General features: G+C 41.2%; 1 protein-coding gene across 1 annotated transcript in view; it reads right to left on the reverse strand.

Annotated features, from left to right (window-relative positions):
• The window catches only part of col27a1a (collagen, type XXVII, alpha 1a), a 65,718-nt gene extending 43,704 nt beyond the window's left edge, over window positions 1-22,014 (reverse strand). Inside the window, exons 1-5 of the mRNA XM_067485013.1 lie at window positions 21,567-22,014; window positions 17,520-17,590; window positions 9,140-10,638; window positions 6,456-6,509; window positions 593-646 (exon numbers count right to left, since the gene is read on the reverse strand). Coding sequence (XP_067341114.1) covers window positions 593-646; window positions 6,456-6,509; window positions 9,140-10,638; window positions 17,520-17,590; window positions 21,567-21,619 — 1,731 coding nt within the window. The 5' untranslated portion in view covers window positions 21,620-22,014. The remainder of the gene's footprint in view (window positions 1-592; window positions 647-6,455; window positions 6,510-9,139; window positions 10,639-17,519; window positions 17,591-21,566) is intronic.
• Window positions 22,015-22,712: the final 698 nt, after the last annotated feature.

The following is a 22,712-nucleotide window of genomic DNA, read 5'->3' on the forward strand; positions in this document are numbered from 1 at the left end:
GGTATTTGCTAAGGCATACATCAGTTCACACAATCAGATGAGAACCTCAAGGGAATTTGTGTCAGGCATGGTCACCACCGTTCACACGTAAAATGTGGACAGATTTATTTGGGGTCTTTTCCCGAGGCTCTGATAAATCACTTCAACTCCCTATGGGTCAAAGTGCCCTTTCGGCTCAAGTTGAAGTGGAAGCACACAGACATGCATTAATTTTACACAGCAACAGCAGAGACGGTGACAAAGTGTTGTAAAATATTTGGTCAATAACTCAGAAAGCTTAAATTATTAAGATCCTTTGAAGAACTTTAAATATGAGGGGGAATCATTACATTGACCCCAATAACACAATGTGTTCTAAAATAATATAACATAATGTGATACATCTCCTCAGTATTAAGATCTTTCATGTTTGTAGTGTCAGCTCTGATCCTTCACCTAGAAAAACACCATTACATTATGGATTGGGGCTGATTTACTAAAAAAGGTGACACATCCTCAAGGCCCTTGTTTCATGTGTAAAAATCAACATGGCTGCTGGGGTGTTGGAGAAAGCAAAGAGAGGTTAATTTATGATCATCAGTGTGTACAATACCTTGAGTCCAGGTGGACCAGACCGACCAGGATTTCCGTGGGGACCAGGGGCGCCCTGTGGAAAAGCAAAGAAGAAAACATAAACAAATGGTGATTAAATGTCAATTAATCTGTTTTATATCGAATATTGGTATAAAGCCACTGTTTGCTACTTTGAGTCAGAGCACAGAAAGGTGGAAGTGGGAGTGTGGGGGATCAGACTGTCTGGAGAACCTCAGCTTTCATGCTACTTAAACTATTTTCCTATACATCTATTCTGTGTTTGTGTGTGCATGTGTGTGCATGTGTGTGTTTGTGTGTGTGCGTGTGAGAGAGTTGGGTGGTGAAGCATTTGAGGTTGCTAATAGGGGTAGAGGCTTATGGAAAATGGGGCTCTTTGAGGCTGCTTCACCATATGGATGTGGTTTTCATGCCCCCCTGTTGCCTCACACTCCACAGCCCCCCTTGACACACATTTGCCAAGCATCTTAATGAGTAATGCAGATCATCCTGTATCATAACAATTTGAGCTCCTGTGCTGGTGTGTGTTTCTGTTCGCGTTGGCTATTGCTGGGAAAATGAGCACAACTGAGTTATAAAATAGCAGCATACTGGTAATGTGAAACACTTCACCAAGTCCAGCACCCCCACTGGAAGATTTACCAGAACATGTTTAAGCTGGAGGATGAATCAACACTAGTTTTTCTTTGGCTTAAGTAGCATTTGTCAGACTAAATCCCAGGGGGTGCTGCTATGTCTCCACCACCCATCTATCTGTCTGTCTACCTTCTCTTGCTCTGAGAGACTTTTTCCTACATGTCTGACCTCCGTCGTGCCCTCCACGTGGTGTGGAACCCTCTGGCCCCTAACCTGCCTCTCCGTATTGTACTAAGGGTCAAGCAAGTCAGAGAGGGCGGAAAAAGAGCCATAACTACTTTAAGATCCAGGTCAGCGAATTTCACTGAGGTGAACAGGAAGCCATTATGTTAGTGATCTGATCTGAAGCATAAAAAAACAACATCTACAGACATCCAGACAGGCAGCAAAAAAAAAAAAAAAAAAAGTAATCTGGGGTTTGGGCTGAGTTATACAGCTTCAAACACAGACATGTTAGATGTAGACATGACAGCATAAATGCCCTTTGGCGTTACTGCTCTTCATGTCAAAGGGTACTTTGATGACGGACGTGTCTGGGTCGTGTGAAACAGAGCTTCACAGGAATGAACAGGATATTATTAAGTACGAGTAAAGGTGTTCTCTTTTTTTTGTGACTCACAGAACACTCAAGATTACCCAACACACTAATGGCAAAAAATACAACATTGATAAGATCTGAAAACAAATAATTAAAAAGAAAACGTATCTGTTTTTAACCTGATGATTTATGATTTATAAACACAATTGTTTCATTCCAAAGATTCTCAAGTTTTACGGAGCTCACCCCTCTTCCTCCCACGCTCTCTTCCCCTTTGATTTTCTGTTTTTATGCAGCCTCTTGAGAGTTACTTTGTCCAGACAGTGTAGAGGGACGCTGTTGTGCCCTAAATAAGCTTAAACAAACTAGACACATTTCAATTACATGTTTCAAAATTAACTCTGTGGTTTACCGCCGTTTGGGCAGTACACTGGTAGGCACAGGCTGGTACTAACATTTGGTACAGTGCTTTAGCCTCAATGTCGTGTCCCTTTCTCTCACAACAGGTGCCTAATTAGAGAAGACCAGGGTGGGGTGCACACAAGCTGAGGGCTATCAGATGGAAAAACCACCAATCTCTGAACAGCGAAGCAGGGCGGTACTGTGGTTCCTGTGGCGATAATACTGCGGGCTCGGTGCAATTTTTTCTCATTCTGAGAAAAAATGGTCAAGATCTTTATAAATGATAGCTCCTAATGTTTTAAGTTATGGTAATTTGTGTGCTTCCAGCTTTGAGGCATATAAATTTCTAGGCTTAAATGTCAGCAATTCTACATAAACAGCATATGTGCAACACAAATGAATTCAAGAAGTACTAAATATATACCAATATATACTTAATTTGTGCACTTGCATGGCATCCCTCCCGAGCTTTAATTCCCACATTAAATACGTTAGATGAGCACTTTTAATGGTATATGCTGGAAACACAACCCCATAAAGAGTTTAAATGTATATACAGTCACCATAATAAAGATGAAAGAGATCTGTGTGGTGCCGTGCCAAATGAGAGCCGAAAGGGAAATGACTGATTAACTAACAGTAGATCAAAAGAGCATGTGAAACCATTGAACGCCATCATAATTAAAGTCTGCACACAAACACACACACACACACACACACACAGTAGTAAATTAGCCTCTCAGAATTTAGTATTTTGCTGTTATTTAAAGTCTCAATAGCAAGCTTTGCTTTTGCTGAGTAAAAGGAGCAGAATTTGCAACTCAATCCCACATAAATTACAGTAAAACTCCTAAACAACAGAAGCAGGAGGGCCTGATGATTTATGCTGCACTGGTAAAAAGCCTAGCTGTTTATACTGTATAAAATCATATTTATAATTTTTTAGAGTTTAATATAACACACAGCAATCCAAACAAAGAGTAAGAGAAAGGAAATATTCCAAAGCATTACGATATAAGTAATAGTTCATAACACTCATGACAAGTTTAAAAACTACAATCGAAACCTAGGCTTAAGTGGATGCCCAACACTTATTAAAAATGTATTAAACTATCCAAATGAGAATTGAAAAACTAAAGAAATAGGCTGTTCTCTTTTTTCATTCCTGGTGCTTATTACAGTAATCTTCCAAAGGAGAGATCCATATACACAGTTTACTCTAGGGATTAGACAGGCCCTTAAAAAGCTGATGTGTCACCTGTTGTTACCAAAACTGCCCAACTCACTGCTCAAAGCTGAGTTTAATACGTTTTACTCAGTTACAATGTATTTATATTCATGGATTTCCAGGTTTATGCCTGAAATGTTGATCTGGAATCTCAATAAGCTCTACATACATGCGAAGCAATGTGGGGGAATTTTGTTTAGTGACAGAAAAGCATGAGGACAAAGACTCTTTTGAGCCAGCAGGCTCCAGACAAACACATGCTGTCATTACTAAGATAGATACAGGCCTGTGAATGCACAATGCATCCACCACACGTTTCCTCTCACCCTTCTACCACCGTCGCCGTCAGTGTACACCTACAAACAGACTCAAAAGAACTGGCCCTGACTGTTCAGACAGTTACCAAAGGTGTCTGATTTGACACAGCAGTTGCCGTAGCGACGGCGTCTCACACTCACATGCCTGGGGTCAGAGGTCAAGGTTCACGGGTGGTGCTCAGCAGGCTCAATGGTGCTCTGTGTGTCATCATACAGACAGTTATCCAAGGCTACAGAAGGTCATGGAAAAAAAACTGAATTGCTCTTTATTCAGCAAAAACAAAACTGTGACTGGAATTTCGTTTTTCACAGAAGTTGATGATCAAATCATGCAGTGCCATGTGTGAGCCTCAGCCTAAGCAAACTGCAGTGTGAATTTCAGATGTGGAGTTAATTATTTCAGTGATCAAGAAGTACATTTCTTTTCCCAAATTGAAACCACACTTCTATCGAGCCAAAAATGGAAGAATTTAGAAAACGTGTTTACGAGTGCACGTTTGCAAGTGTGTAAGTATGTGTATACGCGTCTCAGTGTTTGCACATGCGTGCTGGCAGCAGCAATTAAAAGTGATAAATGTTTAAGCTCCATAATTTGTCTTACTCTTTATATAGACAAGAATAAGGTTAAGGCGGCATCGAAACCAGTGGGCCTCACAAGGGCCTTTTTTTATTGCAGAGGCTTGTTTTCATTGTTTGCATTTTGCAAACCAACCACTTCCACTGACATTGCCACAGGCAGTTCAACAGCTTGTTTGCTGTGGTGTTAAAGGCCATGTCTAAACCAGCAGGACGTAAATCAGTGTAAGATGATAGGCTGATACATATTGCTGATAAATGAGTTTTGACACAGACATAGAGGCTATACCGAGCGAGAGTTAGACTTGTAAATATTTTATGTTTAAACCTGGAAAGATTATGTTGCAGTGTTTACTGTATACAAACTGTTATTTTGTGAGGATTTTATCCTTTTACTGATTTATTGATTTCTACTCCTGAACAAATTGTTGACTAAAGTTAAACTCAACTTCAAGAAAAGTTGCTGCTTAGTAGTTGCACTTGGAATTACTCTTAGATAATACTTGGCTTTACCAGGCTGCGTGCCTAGATTTTTAAGCCCAATTAAAGTTGTATTCCAGGTAAGTTTGGTTTGGATCATAAAAATATCCACTTAAGTGGGACTGATGTTGTGGAACTGCTACTACAGACGGAATGGGAGGTGCCGCTAGAGCTTAAATAGCTTTAATTATAGCCAGACAAAGACCTCCTTATACATCTGTATTGGTGGGGGAATCATAGTGAATTTAGCTTAAGAGTCTGAGACACAGACACAGTGAGTGGTAATTTAAAATACACACACACACACAAAAAAAAAATCACACACACATGCATGAGCATACAAATATATAAACTATGTGTGCACAATATACAAGGTCAGCAAATTTCAACACTACATCACTAAAAATATCAGACCATTTCTATTTGATGAATTTAGATTCTATTGTCTGAACTGACGGAATAGCTTGTCTACTAATTAACATTGTAAAAAGCTAGGACTAAGTGTCAACAAGGGTGTGGTTAAGCTGCTTAGCAGAACTGAACTCTATTGTATTACAAGTTTGTGTACAATTTATGACACTAATTATAGGACAAATATCCTCCTGTTTAGCAGGTAAATTGTTTTCCATGCTTTGTGTCGTGCTTAGTTTAACATGATAGCAATAAGCAGAAGGTATAGTAGTAATTAATCTAATAGCTGTCAAATATTTCCCTCAAAACCACAAATCTCAACCTGATAGTGGTGCTAGGGATGAAGTTACAGGTTCAGCAAACCCATTAGGGTTAATCCTCAGTGCAGCATGGACAATTGTACCACATTTCATGGCAATCTATCTAGTAGTTGTTGAGCTATTTCAGTCTGTCAGACCAAAGTGGTTGACCAATATTGCCATTCCTCAAACCACACTGCTATTGTTGCTATAAAACATACAGTATGTCTATACATTAGAGAAGAAGAGAGGGAGTGAAAAAAGACACCAGAAGAAGACCCAAGAGTGAGGCTATATCTATTTTACTATCTCGGAGAAAGAGGCCGTTCATTAGTACAGAATAGGATTCCTATGAAGTGTCAGTGCTGCCTGCTGCAACAACTCAGTGAAGAGAAGAAAGTCCAATGGAGCCATGTGTTCCCTGTCTGTTTACAGTGCTTTTATTAGGCATCCTGTGGCACAGGCAGCCTTTTGAAAGGCCGTCTTTATAGGAGCTTTCCTGTTTATGCTCAGGGTTGGGAGGTCAGCACTCGCAGCCCCATGCTGAATATGGTCAATCTGCCTGCATAGTAAAACTTTGTGTGTGAGTAAGTGAAAGGGTGTATGTGTGTGTCAGCTGGGTCATGGGAGCGATTTAAAGTAGCCTTGCTGGGCAGGTTATAATTGTAGCTGCGGAAAACGGACTTGCAAAAGACTTTGGCTGCTAGGTTGGAAGACACAGATACAGTCCTCTCTGTCCTTGCCTTGTGTGTCTTTCTCAGTCACTTCTCTTTCATGGGGGTTATTACTCACTGTGTTTAAGCAGTCAGTCAACATGTACGTCAGCAGAAGTAGCAAAAACACAGACAAATCCGTATTCACTATAAGAGATACCCACACTGAATAAAAAGTCCTATTAATATGGCGCATCAAGAAAATTTTGGTAATGATAAAAGCTGTGTGGAAATGAAAGTGTTTTAGAGCGAGCGGAGACTTACCCGAGGACCCCTCTTGCCTGGCAGACCTGGCTTTCCTGGAGGTCCTGGCAGTCCCTGTAGACAGAGTGCAGTCGGTCAGTGCCACATACTGACAGTATACACATGATCTTACTTAATATCTAAGCAATCAAACTATAAAGTCAGTAAGACTCTTTTGTGTGTTTCTCCAAGCTGCACAGTGCCTGCAGGATGAAAAGTGATGCCTTTCCCCTTTTAACTAATACCATCACCAGGTGATGCAAGTTCAGCCTTATCCACCAGGAAGTTCTCTTGGCAGTAAACCCAGAAATACTAGAAATAACAGATTGTTTCCTGCAACACTCAATGCTCATGTGTGGCAACATCAGCCTTGTGCTCATTTGTTTTATTTTAATCAATGGGGAGGCAGAGGAGGTGACAAAAAACAGAGTGGTTGTCACTGACAAGAGTTAGCTGCAGAGCTCTGAATCTTGTGTGAATGTGTGTAAAAGCCTGTTCACTGTAAAATGCTTTACTGTATTTTTAATATGCTTTAAAAACTAATGTCTGAACATAGATATGCATACTTATTAAAGACCAAGAACTGCTCTAAAGTTCAGTTACTAATGTGAACATCGTATCCTGTCCTATCTCAATTTTCAAAGGGCTATGAACCTGAAGAAGAGACAGCTTCAATTTCAACTTCAAAATAACAGCCCCATTTATACAAACATTAAAGTCTAAAGGTTACTGTGATCATAGCTGCTACCTGCATGTCTCTCTGAGATCTGGTTTACATTGTCCTGATGAAAAGAAATGCCCCCTACCATCTCTTCCAGGACCACCTCTATGGTTGTGACCACCCCTATTGTTACAGGTGGTGTTCTCTATGGTGGCCAAAGGGCCTGTCAACCTAAACATACACCACCTCTTCCATCTTCACACTTCCACCCCCTGCTTTGGCCTTTCCTCAGACATGTTTGTTTCTTCCTACTGTCTTTTTCTCCTTGCACCTGTTCATCTTTAACACAGTTCTTTCTCTCCAAGAAAACTCTTGTCCCTCTGTAGATAAGCAGATGATAGTCTCGTGAAATTCTTACATCACTAAGCATTTTCTAAACATCATATTTTAAAAAGCCTGATGGCAAACATTGTTTTCAGTCAGAGTAGACTTATGGGCTGTGCTTATAATGCACGATTTACGATTTCCTTTAAAAAGCAATGTTAATATACAGTGCAGTGAAAACTTGCTCTAATTTCCTCTAATGCTCGATTAACACAATTTAAAGTTAAAATGGTTAGAAGCTGCTTATGTTTAAGTGCTAAGGCAAATAATCCTACAGTTCTTATGCATTAGATTTTAAAGGTTACTGCAGTTTTGAAATAAATGTAAGCTCAGCCAGCTTCAAATTTCAAATTTAAAACTTTAATGCTCAGTGGTCTTGTGAAATAACATGTGGTGAAACTGTTTCTATTGTGTCTTTCATTAGATGACACTGCAAGATGAATGACAGAGCTTGGGGTCGAAACACCACCAGTGTTTTTCTTTGGCCTCTATCTATCTTTTTGGCCAAAACTAGGATGCTTAAGTTGCAGGATGCCCAGATTTGTGCTAAAAACATTGCTCTCAGATTGATTGTAAATTAAAAAATAATTGGCATTAGATGACAAAAAGCCACAACATAGTATTAGGACTTGTAAGTGTGTCAGAAAGGGCCTCAGTAAATGATCTCAATCTGTTTTCTAGGAGAGACCACAGCACTTCATATTGAGATTGCAGGTAGTGCTTTCCAAATGGCAGTAATTTGGTTCACCATAATGACAGTCAAGTCTACTGTGAACATCAGTACAGAGGTAAATTAGCCACACCTAGACACCCTGAACTCTGCAATCTACAGTGGCAAAATTACAGACCACTACAAAGAATGAGCAGGGCACACGTATCAAACATGCAGGCCTGGCTCAAACTTCACAGTAAAATGACTCAGTCAAAAGGACAGCTTTAAATAAAGTACAAACAGTCCCACAATGTGCTGAGGAGTCACTGAGCTCTGACTGATCAGGCAATATTTAGGGGTTGACAACTGTGTAGTCAACTCTGTGTAGTTTATAACATGATACATTTCCCAAAGCTGATCTGTCTCTGCTCTGTTGAGAAGCACACATGTGTGTGTGCAGGTATGTGTGCGTTTGTGTGTCACAGTGTACACATAAATAAGATCTTCTATAATCAGAGACGCTAAAATTGATCTCACATGGTCGGTCAAGATGCAACTGAGATCTAGTCCAATGCGAGAGAGAAACTGGCCCCACCTGCGTCACTGCTCTCTCTTCCCTTCATATATAATGGGCCTAACCCATTTTTATTCCTACATTGGGAAGCTGAATGATAGTATTTACAGACTGCTTTGACCCTTGACCTAGCATGTGACCTCTTCTCCGTATAGGACAGAGGAATCTGGTGCAGAGGCGACAAAGCGTCAGACCTGACATGTCACACCCGGCCTGGAGAGTTCTGTGTGGAGCAGGATTTCTAACCTTCATGGGAAAGGAAATGTTGCCTACATTAACCTATACACTTCTGTAGTCTTACCTCACATCTATAAAGTATGTTGTTTTAGTTCTTTACCCAATAAATAAAAGTACGCTTAAGCACATGCATGCAAGTATTGTAAATGTACTTAATATGTAACACATTCCTTAACAGACAGGCTGCAGCTTCTTACCGAAGGGCCTGGTTCTCCTTTCTGTCCTATAGGTCCAGCCAGCAGAGAGAACTGAGTAGGTGGCACCTCCCAGCTCTGGAAGCCATCAGTAGCAGGTGGTGTTACTGTGCTGTATGAAGGTCTGGTAGGTTGTGGGGTTACTGGTGTCTTTGTCGTTTTGCCTGGCTTTGTTGGCCTCGTGACCTGCTTGGAGACTGGTTTGGAGGATTTAGCAGTTGTAGTTTGGGATATTGATGATTTTGAGGGGTTGACTTTGGATATTGTTGGTTTAGAAGGGACAACTTTGACAGGATTTGTTTTCGGTTTTGTCAGTGAGGGTTTGGATATAGTAACTTTAGGTTTGGGAGATGGTTTCTTGGCTGCGGAAAGTTGCGGTTTCTTTGCTATTGCATCCTGGTCTGATAAGGTAGGGTCAGGCTTTGTTTTGGAGGGTTTGGTGCTGGTAGTGGCTGGAATAGTAGGTTTTTTCTTGTCTGTTCCTGTAATTGTCTTTTTGGAACTGGTATGAGGAGTGGGTTTTTGGGGTGTAAATTTTGATGGTTTCTGATTTGGAGCTTTTGAGGGTGATGGGGTTGGTGGTTTTGAGGGGGGTGCTTTTGTTTTGAGTGGTGCTGTGACAGTTTCAGTCCTGGCCTTGGGAGGTGGGGGAGCTAAACCAAGTTGGACTGTGACTGGCATCGCGGTTCCCAGAAGGTGTGTAGAACTTGTCCTAGGGTTGGGTTTTATTGTTTGCGTGTGGACTGTATATCTGACAGCTGAAGCAGCAGCAGCAACACCTCTGGCCAGACTCAACTTTCTGGATGTTTCTTGGCTACCACGTTTCGGGGTAGCAGCGGTGGTTGTGATGTTTATTTCTCGTGGTAAAATTGGCAGCAAAGGTGAAAGGTTAGGCCTGTACGTGTCCGCTTCCCTGCACTGTTTTTTAATGTACCTGCAGAAGTTGTGAGCTGCCTGTGCAGAAGGGACCATGTCAAACTGGCAGATGGCTCCTTCAAAGTGTGGTGAAGCTTGCTGCTCGCTTGTTCGCCCCAGCAGGAAGGAGCCCTGGAGCTCTGGAGCCAGTCCCTCCTCACTTTCCCACCCAAAGTCCGCGTGAACACTCTGCTCTCCGCAGGAGGCATATAGAGTCACTTTTTGTCCATTAATTCCCACTGCAAGCTGGTGCCACTGACCATCGTGGGGATTATAGGGTAGTGCCACCGAGATATTAGGTCCCGTGTGAAGGACCAGATTGCCTGGAACAAGCTGCAGACCAAGTAGGAGCTTCCTGCGCCTTGAGAGCAGCGTGAAGAGGAAAGCACTGTTGACACGGTGTGAGCGCACACTCAAGACCAGTGCCAGGTTGGGCCAGGTGGCGGCTGGAAAGACTGAGCGCAATGGAGCCTCGATGTGCGCCCGCTGGTTGAGAATGATCCCCGATCTGAATGGTATGACCCCTGCTGGCACCGATGGAGACGGCTTCTCCCCCTTAAGCCCCAACGTCTGAAGGATGTCCACATCTGCATAGAAGTGAGAGTGGTTTTAGAGATATACAACATTTTCAGTTCATCAAATTTTATACCGTATGTTCTGTAATCTCAGTACACTGGTAAAGACCCAAGTGTGTCATCCGTAATTGCAACACAATTGTGGTCAGTGTGGTAACACTCATGTCACTAACATGAACAAACAGTTAACCTATGTATGAGGGGACCAATATATGTACAAATTAGAGCATATATGAAGAGGGAAATTGTTAAGACTTATTGTGCCAATTTAGTCTTCCTGAAGTGAGTAAAGCACAGCACAACGTCTTTGCCAGTGGTGGCTGGATTAAATACATAAGGCAATTGACCAGTAACTTTCCCTTAACAAAATAAAACCTCTCTGTGTTTTATCACACATGACAGGCATGGCAGCTTCATCGTCATATGCCCTGTCAGGCTGACTAATACCACAAAGAGACACACAGATGTTGTTAGGAAATGGGGGGAAAAATATGATTGAAGCAAAAAATAAAACCCAGGAAATAATATATTTGGTTTTGAAGATACCAAACTGCTTCTGTGTGCGGTCTAATCCATGTTTAGGCCAAAACAAATGACTATGTATAGAGCCAAACTAGGCTGATGGTTGGGGAGTGTTGAGTGACCGTGGTGGGCAGATGTTTCTGAGGTGCTGTGGTGGCTTTTGTATGAAAGGTCAGTGGTTTACAGCTTCACATTTCTCTGCAAGGCATATGGCAAGTTGTGGATTAATTTTGACTGGTTGACTTTTGTGAAGCATAAAACAGCTGTAGACCTGCACCCAACCCATGGGCTCACAATTTGTATTGTCTTGCCGGTCTGCAGAGCAAAGCACTGTGGCTACAAACGTGCAATCTTAGCTAAATTTCTGCCTCCCGGACTTTGCTGGATGAACTGTGCATTGTTCTGAAAAGTGACATGCTATGCCTTTGTCTCCTTTGCTTTAGGAGGAGGGTCACATGGGTCCTCTCAGCATCAGATTATTTTTTGAGAAAATAAATTAAATAGGAACATTTGTTTTTTGTAACATTTAAATGGTGCAGTACTTATATAGACAAATATAGCGGAAACCTTCCCCACATTTTCATTTATGAACTGAGTGTGAAGTTACATCAATTCAAAAAAATCCAACTACCCCCAACATATTTATGTCTTCAACATACTAAAATTTTTGTGTCAAGTGTCAGTAATTAGCCTCATCATATTGAAATTTATTGGAGACACAGAACAAACCAAGACTTTGTTTACTCCCTGCTGATAGTAACATGAGGGCCAATAGAGACAAGTGTGAAACATCTTAGTCAAGGCGAAAGCAGCTAGTACCAGGAACGCAAAGCACAATCAGACCAAAGGATTTAATCATCTCCTAGTAACCATCTGGCCAACATGCACCATTAAAAGGAAAAGATGCACAGTTGGATACGGTAAAAAGCTGACAAATATGCAAACAGCAGACAAGCCAAATGTTTGCAAAGAGGCAGCGGCATAGTGATGATTATGCAGCTTGGAGTTTATTCCCAAGCTCACATTTTCATATCAATGTGCCTTCTTTTAACAAATGTGAATTTGGGAACGCTGAAGCACAAGAAGCCGAGTTCAGGTGCTACAATAAATGGACATTTGGTGGCAAAACAACATTACTCCCACACCAATTAGTAAATCTGAGTGCATATCAAAGTATATGTGCTGGAATGTTTGCTTCACTGATTGCAAGGCATGGCCTCTTTGTTTTAAGACCATAGTGGACTAACGAACCAAAGAACATCGGCATCATCAGACAACCTCCTCTTTCCCTTCTACTCTCTACTCTTTCTCTACTCCCCCCCACATCAATGGAGTCAGTGTGGACATTCAGAACACAGCATCGTAACCATAAGTGAGTGCATCATCTCTCTACTTGGAGGCAGAACATAGTTTCCAGCCTTTCAGCCAGCTTTAACTCTCTGTGCAGTGATTCAATCTCAGTGGTCCCAGCGCTTCTCTATATGACCTGTGATCTCGGACCTAGGCCCCTCATCATCTTTATTGTCTCTGGGCTCATTCTGACCTGTGGTTACTGGGCCTTGTCTAATGGGGACATGTGTATAGAAGCCCTGCTTGTGAAAAGACAGAAAATGGCTAAGCAGTGTTGATGAGATGACAGAAAATGGGAAAGATGAGGGGAAAGACAGATGGGATGTCCCAACAGTTGACATTCTGGTAAGCCATAGAGAGTGAGGACTTCAATGAAACGCTTGTCTTTCTATAATACAAGGCTTGCTTCATTAAACCACTGTTGAGAGGCTCAGATTTTGGAAATATATAATTGCTTGGAAAGTTTTTTATACTATGTTTTGAGCAGGAATTTGATCCTCAGTAGCAGTGGTAGTTACCCAACCTGATGGAGGAAGCCGCTCAGAGCTCTTAACTTTAACACAGTACGTGTTTCACAAACTTAAGCTTCACTGACAAGAAACTGTCCAGATTGAAATTATTGACTTCATCTGATGCATAACAACTTTTAACAAATGTGTTCCTAATCACAATTACGTTTTCACAGTGAACTGTGATCCAAATATACACATGCCTCTCTTACACTGCCATTGCTTTGTGGTATTTCCATGCACTGTATAGGGCTTTAAGATTTTCCCTTGCATCAACATTAGAGCTTTATAAAATAGCCTGAGGAAATGAGACCTACATGGGGTATAATGTATACTCATTTACACTGTAGATTCTCTCTGTGTGGTCTCCTATGTACTAAAATACAATACTACTTGGCAGGGAAGCAGGAGGTGCATTACATGTATCTGTTCTCTGCATAGACCCTCTCTCCACACATCTTGACATCACTTGCACTATTACTGGAGCATACATTAAGCATGTGGTTTCAGACACACAGCATACTTGTGTTTAACACATGGCTCTAGTTCATAGCCTCACTCTCTGCCAAGTCACTCAAGTAGGACAGAGAGAGAGTCCAAGGCTCTTCACTCTGAAATGTTATCCCTTGTAGAGGATGAGGTCACCGATTCATTCGAACACACTCTCTGGTTGGCCAACGATAGTCTACAGTGAGCCATTTATGATATCTCTTAATGGAAAAAGTCATCCTCATGGCAATACGTTACATGCATTCTCACAATGTCAGATTTTGGAATCAACTTAGAATTCACCTGTGAGATTTGACAGATGTCCTGAAAATATCTGAAAAAAACTATCACATTATTTGAATAAGGAGCAAATTGTACTCAATTAGTGATAATGTTGTTTGTTTACATATTTTCTAGACTTGGCATTTGGCTTTTGATGAACATGCAACATCCTCAGAGGCTGTGGAGATACAGTAGGTGGTTTAACCATTGGGGCAGCAGACCCCCTAGTTCATGTTTTAGTTGCAGTTCTGTTATAGGAGGACAAAGCTACTCTCTGCTTGCATGTAACTCTTTAACCAAATAACATTTTCTTGCAATATAATCAATGCCACATCCCAAATAGGTGTGAGCTCCAAAAGAGTAAGCATTCGGTGAGCACTGAGCCAGGTTTCAGCCACAAGTCCTGCCAAGAGTGATACTGTGGAACACACTTCACCTTAACAGGGTGATCAGAGTTTTTCCACGTTAAAAGCAGTTTGGCACTGGCATTGCCTCTTGCCTGTACCTGATAACTGCTGTGTGTGCTAGTAGTGGCCGTTTAGCAGAGTCTCAGAAAGTGGCACAGAATAAAAAAAGTCATCAACTTCACCTCTCAGGAGGACAAGCAAAGATGGCGGAGGGAATGTATCCCTTCTGTGGACTGTCCGGGTGTCTGTGAGAGAAATGCACCGACAAGATTCAGGACTAAAGAAGCTGAAGTGGGGTGTGGGGTAAATGTGGCCTTTATAACTGAACGTTATTAATTGGAAAAATGTTTCAGCCTTGTAGTTGTAACTGACATGACATTTGTTTTTCAGTCACTGTGTCTCAAGACTGTTGAACTCTGTGGCCCGAGAAGACAAGGAGCAAATTCACTGGACTAATTAGGGAAAAGTAAAAAATTGTGCAAAAAGTAGCCCAGACGATCACATTCAACTTCTCCTATCAACCAAAAAGTCAAAAGTGAAATCCAGCATGGCTAGAGGCTGCCAGGCTGCCCATTCATGCTGTAACACATCAGTGTTGCATGAAAGATAAACACAATCAAAATCCAACTGTATTTGCATTATTATCCATTGTACACTGCACCTGCAGTTAGTGGTTGCAGTTCTAGGGTAGTTTTTTGCCACTTGGGGGCTGTGGAAACAAGTAGCTAAACAACATAGACATACTGTATCAGTTCTTAAGCTGACATGGCAAACTCATTAACTGATTCTTATTTACACATCCAAAAGAGCAACATTAAGATTAATTTATAGACCTCCTGACTCTCAGCAACATCCACTGTGGGCCACAGACCACTCCTAATGTTTTTTTTTTAAACATTTAGTAAACTGGTTGAAATAGACAATTCAAAACAAGAGAAGACACGGAAAACAATGAGCCAAATGAACGACAGTGTGCTCAAACCAGCAATAAAAGTAGTGGGGTTCTTTTGAGAGATTGAAAAAAACCTGTGATATGTAAAAAAAGAGTTATTCTGAGTAAGAGTTACATCTCCCAGTCTGAATATAAATTTCTGACAAAAGAATATCCTGTCATGTTGGTGATGTACATCCTCCCTGAAGTCTGCAAGTCCCTAGAAAAACCACCTGGACGTCTTATATTAAGGGTTGATGATGTGATATGAATAATAGCTTGTTGGAGGCTCTATCTGTAGTACTGACACAGATGCTTACACTCTCTTGTAGGACAACTGTCATCCCATCTGAACGGAAACTGCAATTTCATTGTGTTGATCTGATAAAATAAAAATGAATCTTTTACATTGGAGGTCTCATCATACACCAACATTCTTCATTCAGAAGGTCTCAAAGCCTGCTCAAGATTCACCTATTGACCTTCTAAGGTCGATCGCCAACTTTTCGGTTTGATAAGCAGTTCTATGTGCACTTTCTCCGAGCACTGATGGATTTTGGTTTTAGCCCTGATTATGCCAACTTATACAAGGGCTATGTAGAGCACTGAATGTTTTTATGATCCCATCCAGGCAGATCTTGTATGTTAATTTTTGTTTCCTTCGGCTGAAAGCTTTGCCATGTGTTCTCCAAATACATAAAATACCTAAACAGTATGGCACACTTTCAGCTTTAATGTAGTACATAGAACCTGTCAAAACACTAACACAGATTCTAACATAAATTTATACAAAAGCCACAGACAGGAGCAACATTCCCAGCCTCAAGTTTCCATCCCATCTCCCTAAAGAAAGGACTGCATCACCCTCAAGTTTTTTAAGGTTATATTATATCTGTTGTATATCTGTCTGTCTCTCGAAGGTTTTGAACAAAAAAATGTACAGGGTGATTCAGGAGAGAGCAAATCTGAGTGTTTGTAGAGACTTGCCTCTTCGGAAAGTTTGTAAGACAGATAATAGTCAGCATCAGATGCAGCCAACTGAAGAGCCAGAGCTTTTGTTAAAGATCATTATGCATGTGGGCAAACATCTACTTTCCTGTTAGAAAAGATATTAAAAAAATCTTTGATGTTCTTTTTTTGAACCCTGTTTATAAAATATTGTTTTCTGACACTGCTCTTTTTCCTCACTAAGGATCAAAGAATGTTAAGGATTATCTTATTTATGCCGAGTGTTATGCACAGACAATAGATATGATATGATTTGCTTGGTATATCAGAATTTTACCTACACATTCACATGTCTCTGTGCCCCTGGCCTGTACACCCATCAGCCACAACCCCAATCATGAGTCATTATGTGCTGAAAGGTAGTTAACCAAAAAATTGGTTAAAATCAGCTCCACCTTTACCAATAGTGATCATTGAGCCTTATTTCTTTTATTAATTACTGTACATGTCTTGCCAATTAAAATAATCAGCTTTGTGTAAAATACAGTTTTCTCAGCGGAATACTTGTGTTCTGCTCTGTACTTTTACTTGAGTGAAAGATTCCAGTACTTACTAGTGGAGAACTTCTTAGGCCCATACTTTAACTTGAGTATTGAGTTTGTGTACTTCTCTGCACACAGTGTATCACATTTTGCTGTGTAGGGCTGTGCAGCTGCAGACTGCTCACAGAGGCCATGCTAAACTTTGTCCTCCATGACCCTTAATATTAATGTTTTGCATTATCGTTGTATAAGTCCAATATGATCTTTGTTTTAGTTTTGGTTTTAGTCTCTACCAACTCCTTTTGGATCCTACATACTCCACTGAGTTCTCCAGTTGATTGCTAACACTTTCTGCTGTTTATTGTTGCTCTGTGGCCAAAACCTGGCAGCCTGCTTATAGTGAACCAAGGCATTAAAGCGAATGTTTGGTGTTTATTCTTTAAAAAGTGAGTTCATTACTACACGTGACTTTGTCTTTACATTTTCATTTAATGGGTTATTATTATAAAAAACATTAAATTCACTTTAAAGAAGTAGATGGACTCATAAATGATAAATACTTTGCTTTGCATCTCCTGTACTGAATGTTGTAAATCTGAGAAGTAACACTTCTCAGTGTTTTGAGAGAATATCTTTTAGTGTATGTAATATTTGAATCCATGATCTGATCACTCCCTTGCTCACTCAACTTAGCTTACTCAACACTTGTTGTCATGACAACAGCTGGCCCAATTCTCATAGTTATGTGTTTACGTGCTTGGGCAATGACCAAACAGGCAAAGAATAACTGCAAAGTCTCCCCCAGAGCTCCAATATTTTTACAGTTTGCTTCCTCCTGTGAAATTGTAAGCACAGAGGCAAAAGGAGAGAAGATAATGTGACTGAATGGAAAAGCATAGAAACCATGTCTTACCTTCAGAGTGTACTTGTGTAAGTCCCAGGTAACAAGTACAATAAAGAATGGTACAGAGCAATAGGGCTCTCCTGGGGAGGAGAAGAGAGGATGTTTGAAACAGTCATACGACACTGAATCATGCATCATATCATAAATCACGTAAAACAATAAATCAAACAACTAAGGCTTTACATGAATGAAGCCATTAATAGGAGCATGTTTTAGGTTGTCACATTGGGAAAACCACTTTTGGCTGCTGTAATATTTCTGTGGACTTTAATGTTAATACATTAATCAGGGGTTTTAATAATAAATACTCGACATACTTGTCTTATAAATGGGTTAAATGTTTTTTTTCCACAATCCGACACAACAACACAAATGTTCTCCTTGTTGACACTTGCAACAGATTTATAAGACATTTGAGAAGGATTTATCGGGCTTTAATAAAACAAAAAAACATAAATTCCAACATTTTTTTACAGGGTACTTTGTTAGAAAGTGGTACCAGGGATTTTAAAAAGTTGTATTCAGTCCTAAGAGGAACATCCTGAATGCAATTTAATAAAGACAGAACTGCTGCACTTAGGAAAGCTATGGCATATGTCTTTTAAGACCACAAAACATGACATTCTGAAATGAAAATGCTGATCATCATCATAAAAGGATAGTAAAATTAAATGTAATAATTGTTTTTACATCATAACAAGACAGAGATTCAAGTAAAACCAGATGCTTTGTAATAGAGCTACTGATACCAATAACAAATGGGAACAGGATTCTGCAAAAACACTCACAACTGAGAGCACCTCTCTCCAAAACACATATCTTCACATTGTGGTTTTTAAGGCAGAAATACTGTGGTAGACATATCCATCAAACCTCCCACCCAAAACTAACATAAGTATTCACATGCATACACGCATGTGCATGAATCTCAACACTCTCTCCATATTCAGGTGTGCAGCAAAGCGAAATCAGACTGGGTGCTCAGTGGGGGGCCGTACTCTGGTGACAAGCGGGGGAGCCACTGTTTACCACTGGAGGTCATCCAGACACACATGGTCACACACACACACACACACACACACGCACACACTGAAGGAGGAAATGTGTATAGCAGCTGTGGCTGCAGAGTCACAGAGAGGCAGGCAGATGGGGGCGTGGGCCAAGGACTCCAAATATATCAATGTGGGAAAGACGGCAACCATTGCATAAACATATTTACCTGAACTTCTTGAACAAAAACAGAAATAAAGATGTCTTCCATTTAACCTCCACATTAACCTGTGGCTGCCTCCCCGACTGGCCCTGAATGGTTTTAATTAAGGTGTCTGTGTACATGTTGTGCGTTTTTTGTTGTCTACGTTTCCCGTTCCTCCTCGTTGCTAATAAAGCCCCTTCACAATCAACCCCACACACAGCTGGCTGTGGTTAGTCAAGATGTGTGTGTGAGTGTGTATGTGTGTGAATCACTGTGCATCTCTCAGACTTCCAGCTGGCTTCGGTCTCAGTCCGTTTCTTATCAGCTGAGGAGAGAAATGAGTCACGACTGCTGAGATTTGTTTCCTGCAGCAAAAATGACTCTTATTCTGTGCCTCAGGCTGTTTACATCTGTGATAATTCGACCGCATTTCCTGGGAAACAGGAGCTCTGTTTTCTTTGGCTTTTCACATTTAAAGTTCTTTCAGTAGCTTGTTTAGATTTTCATTAAGGTACCATTGAAGTATAGGTGACAGGTTAAGATTTTCCCCTCGGTGGAACAGTTGAAGGTTGTCGCACTGAGGGGAATTTGTCCACAGGAGAGCTTAAAATCAGCAGATCTGAGATCTGAACACTGACTCTGTCTGGTGTGGTTTTCATACTGCTACACTAAGCTATGACATGATTCTTGAGGGAATTCTCTGCTAAGCTGAGTGGACAAAATACAGGCCAGATGAACAGTACCTCCTCTTACGTCATCCATTACACCAGACAATCCTTACATTGTGCTGCAAACCAGTGAAGTCACATTTCAAAGAGAGGAGGGAAAAGCACACGCGTCAGTAACGCTGACTTTTTCTATCAAATGGAAAATGTTAGCAACCTGACCTGGTGATCAATAGAAAATTAGTGTGTAACACTCAAAATGTCACTTCCACAGAAATTCAGTGACTACAATTCTTTTCCTTGCGTTACTGCCTTCTTGTTTTTACTTTTCATTTTCTCTTTGCCTTGACTGTCTTACCCATGACAATTCTCATCTCTTGATCCGACTACTACCAACACCTTCTCCTGAGATGAACAGCAACAAAATAAAGCGAGACACCAGTATAGTTTCCTGTTTTTTTCCCCAAAAGCTTGAACTACTTAGTAATTCCCTGAAAGGAATTCCCAGAGGTGATGCTCCCCCCTGAGCATACACACCCACTGTGGAGAATTCCACCCACAGAGCTGATGAGTAGGACAGTGTAACGAGCTTCTCATCAGACCATGGTAAACTTGCTTGGACATATCCTTTTTTCCAAAAATATCCTCAGACCAAATGACCCACAACAGTTTGGTGCTAATTTAAATATTCCCAACATGACAGAAAAGTGACTCAGTGAGTCTACATCCTGTTCCACTTGGGTTTGAGCAGCTAATGATTATTTAATTTGTTTATCTAAGTTAAAAGAAGAGTTATTAACTTATAAAAATGTCGCTGTGGCTACACTGCAGTATATTGTATAGCAGAATATATCAAAGTAATGCCCAAGAATGAGTACATTTAAAAAAATCAAGGTGAGACATAAAGGGCGCCCCTGTGTGGACATGTGGTGAAGGATGCTCCACGCAGCTGGTCCCTCACTGGGAGATCGCAATCCATGCACATCTAAAATAAATGATGTAGTAATACAACTGCGGGACCGTGGCAACATTTATGAGGACATAAACCTATTACAGACATTTCTTAATTTAACACCTGACAGACAGTTTTCTGCGCAAACAGATGACAGGTGTGATATACAACCCTGCCGTTACTCAGCCAACTTGTTCTAATGAAAAATTAGGGGAAAGATGTTCAAATCTGCGGACTCTCTCTCATCACTGGCTGACTGCATCCACACTATCTCGCCTCTGACCCAGTAACTAAACCAGATGTTCATGACACGATAAAGAAAGACATTAATCTGAGGTGTGCTGAATGAATGACTTTTCGATGCGAATTGAAACAGCTGGCTACTGCATGTCCATCCCTATACGAAAAGTTAAGCCCTGGGTTCAGTTGCTATTACAACTGAAACTATCCGTGAACGTCTATGTTATAAAAACTTGCATTGAACCTGCATTTTGTGTGTCAGATTAGTAAAACTCATGTGCAGATGTTTTCTTGAATATAGCTGTACCGCGTTCAGTCGTGGAAACTACAAGAAAGAAACTAAATTTCAAAAGCATAACTCTAGATCTAACAAGCTGTCTCTTCTTTCACGCGGAGTTAGTTGTCCAATTTTTTTTTTTTTTTTTTTGGGGGGGGGGGGTCTGCTTTTAACTACCCTGCATAAATGTGGCTTTGAGCTCGGAATGGTAACTGAAAACTCAGAAAGCATCTTAACAAAACCTAAACCGGTCCGTTGGATGCGCATGAAAATTTTATAGGGCTGAATAACGGGCTTTTTTTTTTTTTTTTTTTTTTTTTTGCCTGCACTATCAGATGAGTCAGTTTAGTAAACATGTGGCAGTCACACACTGTCTTACACAACAAGACGCACAAACACACATGTAACATACACACTGCGTGGTATTTTTAAGCTCGATTCAAAAAGGTTGGAATTGTTTGGATAAGTGTACACGTTTTGGCAAAGTTACAATAAGTGTCACACAAATGACAAACAGACCCAAACAGAGCCTCGGTGTCCCCAGTGGACACCGGTGCTGCATGGAGAGCTGGACCACGGCCAGCCGGCACATCACAGGTAAGCACACGGTGCAGGACTTCCTTAATTTATAAGTCAGTCCCTGCCAGAGACCGGTCTCTCCTCAGATCCTTCCCTCTCCTCAGAGCTCCCAGAAACATTAAAACAAATGCAAATAAATGTTACTTACTTTGTGTCTAAATGAGAGGTTCTGCAATCTCTCCTTCGGGTGCCTAAATTCATTTGTATTCATTTGTCCTGGCAGTCAAAAACCTGATCCGTTAATCACAGCGTGACTCCTTTACAAGGGGGGCAGAAGCCCGTTCTAAACATATGACAAGCTTGAGATGAACTTCCAGAGGAAAAAACTCATGTTGAGTTGCCTGTCAAGCCCGACATAAATTCCTGCTGGCAGGCCGGTTTGACAGAGAGTTTTCCTGTGCGATTGTCTGTCGTTATTCCCCTGCGTTTCATTCATTTATGCCGATCCAGATTGAGGGACGCGCCGCCGGAGGGAAAGCTGGGTTCTTTCGGAGGGGGTTACGGAGTCAGGAGCGTTGGACTCATCCCTTTCCTTTTTAAATAGGTTTTCTGTGGGTAAAGCAATGGCAAATGCACCGCACATCCAGGTGTCAAGTTACAAACCCAGCGGTTGCAGCGAGCAACTACACGCCTTCTCCCTACGAGTGGGTGGTCACATGGATCCCACCCAGAGCCCCATGCACCGGTGAACCATATGAATGAAACGGTGACACACGGTGGGCAGCACCCTCACAGACAGAACTGCCCATCAAGTGCACCTACAGACTCTTCAGGGATGCGCATCATTCTGCTCTTAACATGCGGAATTATTACTGCATTGCAAGTTGACACTGAGGGATCCACACTAATTCCATAAGAGTAATGGGGTGTGAGGACTTAAGAACCGCTTTGCGATTAAACTTTACAGGTGTGTCTCATCTCCCCTTTTATCACGAAAAATATGAGGGGAGCTTTGACAGAGAAGCGAGTGGAAGGGTTAAACAAAATGTTAATATTAGTCATTTTCTGGAAAGATGTCTTTTGGGCCAGTTCAGGCAGATATGTTGTAACATTTCCCCATGCGTGACATCAGCGTTGACATCAGTTTTGCATCCGTTTTTGTGTTAATGGAGACACAGAGGAGAGGGAGCAGCACCTGGATTAGCTGCCATTACCTTAAGAGGGGTCATGGCCTACAGCAGGTCGAGGCCTACTAAAGACACAAGAGTCAGTAATTACCACCTGACATCTGTTTGACACGTTTCATGGACATGTACACAGTATAGTGAGGACTTTTTCTTCGTTTTTCAGTAAT

This window comes from Channa argus, chromosome 18, assembly GCF_033026475.1.
Source record: "Channa argus isolate prfri chromosome 18, Channa argus male v1.0, whole genome shotgun sequence".
NCBI classification, from domain to species: domain Eukaryota; kingdom Metazoa; phylum Chordata; class Actinopteri; order Anabantiformes; family Channidae; genus Channa; species Channa argus.